This window comes from Montipora capricornis, chromosome 3, assembly GCF_036669925.1.
Source record: "Montipora capricornis isolate CH-2021 chromosome 3, ASM3666992v2, whole genome shotgun sequence".
In the NCBI taxonomy this organism is placed as follows: Eukaryota; Metazoa; Cnidaria; class Anthozoa; order Scleractinia; family Acroporidae; genus Montipora; species Montipora capricornis.
In genome coordinates, this window is record NC_090885.1 from 16406602 (window position 1) to 16411601 (window position 5000).

At 40.6% G+C, this 5000-nt stretch overlaps 1 protein-coding gene across 1 annotated transcript in view; it reads right to left on the reverse strand.

Annotated features, from left to right (window-relative positions):
• Positions 1-5000, reverse strand: part of LOC138042397 (triadin-like) — a 19955-nt gene that overhangs the window by 12895 nt on the left and 2060 nt on the right. The window contains exons 2-3 of the mRNA XM_068888276.1: positions 2945-3040; positions 46-102 (exon numbers count right to left, since the gene is read on the reverse strand). Coding sequence (XP_068744377.1) covers positions 46-102; positions 2945-2953 — 66 coding nt within the window. The 5' untranslated portion in view covers positions 2954-3040. The remainder of the gene's footprint in view (positions 1-45; positions 103-2944; positions 3041-5000) is intronic.

The following is a 5000-nucleotide window of genomic DNA, read 5'->3' on the forward strand; positions in this document are numbered from 1 at the left end:
AATAATTATTAATTAAGTTTCTAAGATAAAATTTGCTTAACTTACATCTTTTATTTGTATTTCCCAGTGACAGTCTTGATATGTTCCCTCTCTCTGAGGGTTCTGAAAGTACAGTAACATTTATGATCTCTATTAAAATAAACATCACCTGCTAGCAACATTTCAATTGAATGGAACTCCCCCGTTTAAGTAAATTTTGTTGACTACGAGAAAGCTTTCGATAGCCTAGACAGGGAGACATAATGGAAGCTGCTTCGACATTATGGTGTAGCCATGAAGTTTGTCAATCTGATTCGGAACTCTTATGAGGGCTTGTCTTTTTTTTTTTTTTTTTTTTTGTTTTCTTTCTGTTTATCTTGGCTACATAGACTGGATCATGAGAGCTGTCACAAACCGGAAAAGTTATAGTTGGACGACCTGGACTTTGCGGACAATTGATCGCTTCTGTCACACAACCATCAGCAGTAGCAGGAAAAAACATCGGACCTGTAGCGCACCTCAACGCAAGTTGGACTGATACTCAATAAACAGAAGACAAAGATCCTGAGGATCAATGCAGGCACTGATGAGCCAGTCACTAATTGAGTGGTAGGAACTGGGGAGAGTTGAGTCTTTTACCTATTTGGGTAGTGTAATGGACAAAAGTGAGGGTACAGAGGCAGATGTGAAAACTAGGATTGGTAAGGCACGATCAGCATTTAACATGCTAAAAAAAGCCTGGGAGCTCCAGAGTAATCGGTACAACCACCAAGGTACAGTGTACGTTTGTTTAACTCAAAATTAATGTTAAGTCGGTATTGCTGTATGGAGCAGAAACATGGTGGACAACCAAGGCATCTGTGAAGAGGATCCAGACCTTTATTAATCAGGGCTTACGTAGAATCCTAAAAATCCATTGGCCAGAGAATATCAGCAATGAGAACCTACGGAGGTACCAAATGCCAGTGGAAGAGGACATTCGACCAAGGAGATCGAGATGGCTTGGCCATATGCTACAGACACCACCTGGTAGCTAGCATTGGCCGTCAAGCCCTAAACTGGAACCCCCAAGGTCAAGGAAAGAGAGGGAGATCATGGAACACCAGGTGGCAGGAGCTTGAAAAGGACATTAAAAGGACTGGACACACATGGATTGAAACAACTTGAAAGGATAGCTCAGGACAGAGGAGACTGGAGAGTTATTATTGGTGGCCTATGCTCCAGGAGAAGTGAAGGGCAAAATTAATTAGTTTGATGCTTAGAAAGATAACCAAATGCAAAAATGCAACTTTCCCATCCTACGTTATAATATAGTTAAATAAAATTTAACATAGTTAACGACTAGGAGCTAGTCTGGTCAGTAGTGTTTTGCAGGCGGTTGTTAGTGTCTTGGCCGTCTGGTAGCGTTGTTCAGCGTTTTGGTGCGTTCTGTAGCGTTTGTTATAGTTACATGGTTCACGACCGGGAGCTAGTCCGGTCAGTAGCGTTTTGCAGGCGTTTGTTAGCGTTGTTATGCGTTTTTGTAGCGTTTGCAGCACTCTTTAGGTTGGGGGAGCCCTGGGGCTGACATGGTTCAGCGGTATTCCTGCGTAGTGCATGCGTTGTCCAATGTGCTTGCAGCGTGTTTGTTGCTCTGTTGGCGTGGCGTTGTGAGTCGGTTTAGGAGTTTAGTGGTTCTCGGCGTTCCCTCCCTCTGCCCCCCTTTTTTTTTTTTGTGCTCTTTTTTTTTTTTTTTTTTTGTGTGTTATTATTATTATTATTATTATTATTATTCCACTGAGCTATCTGGCTCAAGTGTGACGGGTGCCTTAGGGGGGCCTGGCGCGGGGGTCTCGTGGCTTGGTTGCGGGTTGGGCAGGCCAGTCGGGTGTTCTAGCGCCTTGGGGATGTGACCGCAGTTGCAGCCCCCAGGCTTCCTGGGCACCTACCCTCCACTGGCGACGTGGGCGTTAACTGTCTAAAATCATCGGCAAATTCCTTGACACAATTCAGCACTTAATCTTTCAACTCACTTTTTATCGCATATACTGGATTCTTTTGCAACCCCCTCCACCCCATTCAATGTTCCTTGGGGGAAATGAAGTGAAAACAGAGTGCAGGACTGAAAGTGGACCACTTTATGCCCAACATTGATTGGGGAAGCGCCTGAAGTCCCAAAAATGCGTACCGGACTGAGATAAAGCAAGACAAGTCTCCATGATTGTAGATATGACCTTGGGTTTTAATGGCTTGCGATTCTATTTGCCATTAATTCCCTAGATTTACAATGGAAGTTCTTAATGCTACAAAGTTGACTATAATTAAGTGTCTTGCATATGAAAGGACTCCTGTTTCAACCTAAGATCACATCCCCTGATGAGTGATCTTGCATCCAAACTTTGAATATACATTATTTAATTACCTACACTTCAAACCAGAGGAACACAAACCATGTCTAAATTAATTATTAATTATTAATTATTCACTTGCTAATTTTAGTTACATTTATGTTTATAACTTTACAAGTTACATTTTCCTCAGCAAAGGAATAACTCCCACTGCAACTTCAAATTATTACATGTAACACTTCAACAAACAGCTCAATGAGTATGGGTTATTGACCAAGCTTGTTCGGTCAAGATGACTGGATATTGGCCAAGTTCTTTTTTTGCGTGTTTATGGACCGAGACGAAGTCGAGGTCCATAAACACGCAAAAAAAGAACGAGGCCAATATCCAGTCATCTTGACCGAACAATCTTGGTCAATAAAGGATTTACTATATGACTTAAAACACCAAAAAATGATCTTTGATCTTGCGGGACCAAGCGAGAAATCCCGAGCGGGCAGTATCGCTCCATCTTGCCCGCTCGGGTAGCCAATCAGAGCGCGCGATTTGGTTCATCTTGCCCGCTCACGGAGCTAGTCATATAATAAGGTACTATATTGTCTTATTGTGTCTACAGGGAACTAGACCTTGAAATTTACCTTGTACATAGTTGTTTTAAGAGTAACTGGGTCTGGCTCTGGCCAAACATGGATTCCACGAAGGGGGTTGTTGCATCCAGGCTGCCAAGGGACGGGCCAAAAGAAATGGATGTAAAATACACTTTTTCCTCTCGCATTAAAAAAATTGCATGTGCATAATTAATAACAAGACATGATTAAGTTATATTATTTGCAAAGTGGTTTTACTACCTTGAACTGAAGGAAGTTTCATACTAGTAACAAGTATAGAAATCTGCCTGCAAAGATGAACACAGTTCTTCTTCTTCAAGTACATGTATCACTGGTCTTCCTTTGATGGCATTGTGCATTTATTACAAGTTTACATATACTTTATAACAAAATGGCTGCCATTTTTAGTATTCTTTTGTTTTCTTGCAAACTGGACTTTTTAGCCTCACTTTCAAACATGATTCAAAAGAATAATTGCTTAACCTTGGACAACGCCAAAAGGGCCAATTTTGCAATCAAACAAAAGAATACTAAATGGCGGCCATTTTGAAATAAGGTGTTGGAAGATTTGATAAACTCAGACACAAACAAATACAGCAGTGTTGGGTTCAGGCAGTTTAATAAAATAAATCATACAAACAAAAGTACACCGCAAATTCCTCACTAAAATAAACAATTGGTAATACTAAAGGCTCTACATACAAAACAAGAAGTTACAACACGTAAATCATAACTACCTATGGAGTAGGTGGGTAAGGAAAGCGATACCTAAGCTAACTTGTTTTCTGTGCTATACGTATTAATGTAACAGAAGCTATTATGATAACCATGTTCTATATTGGTTATGCTTGCATTGTGAGCTCTAGCGCCTGTGTTAAGCTAATAACTAATTAAAACTTCCAATTTTCACTAAAAATATTAACCTTTTCAATACAGTAACCATGTGCAGAATGGAAGAAAAAATAGGTATGCATTGCGTATGTGTGGTAGTGCAGTAATTTGACACAGTGCTTTATAATTTTATTTTATCCACTTTCACCACAACTGTGGTGGGGGTCGCACAACAGAGCGAGGCTCCAAATTATGTGCGCCCTTTTTACCCTCCCAACCATGATATACCACAGAAGACAGACCACAACACTGGGAAATACATGCCCTACTCTTTGCGACAAGTGTGCGGGTTCATTTACGTCCCACAGGATTATGAACATTGAACGTTTGTGAGACGGGACCTCCGGCTTATCCTCCTTATCCGAGAAGACTACAGAGTCTAACCATTTGCAGATTTAATTACAAAAGCAGCACTTTCTCCTCAGTTATTTACAGACCCTGAGTTTTGGTCCAGCCGGAGTTGAACTCACGACCTCCCGCGTGACAGTCTGGTGCTCAACCGAGCCACCGGTGCGCGGTGGCTCAACTGAGCTGCGTTTTGTTTTCCAGGACGTAATATGTAAAATACTAAACCCAAAAAGATTGAAGAAATAAATGGGAATCAAGAAACGTCGCCTTCGAGGCTGACATCAAAAACTTGAATCAAAAACTTGTGGTCACTAGGTTTAGCTAGAATGAACATTTGCTAATATTGTCAGTTGAGTTGTAATTTTGAGAATTTTTTGGGGCACTTGTTTTTACTTGATCGGCATGAGCTTGGCACGAGCTATGCTAAACGTTGGGAAAGGCTACACAGGTTTTCGGTAAACAAATCTGGATCTTTCGGATTTCCAGTCGCATGCAAAATCCAAAAAAGGATTTTTCTGCGGATTTTCATTAAATCTTTTTTCAACATGGATTTGAATTTTCAACTTAGGAAACGTGTTCGATTGTAAATCAGAAAGATGTACAAGTACATCGTACAGTTTAAGATCTAAACTTTAACCTCAACAAAACGTGATGGTCTTAGTTTTTTTCCATCTTTTCAGATTTGGACAAACATGAGTTTTGTTCATTTAATATAACCACAGTATCAGAAGAAGTTCCTTGACATTCCCGTGGTTATTTGACTTAACCCATTATAAATTGCAACATGTGTACTTTTCCCCGTCAGTCTTGTGCTTCCTGAGCCACCTCTTTAACACTCTGAAACAAT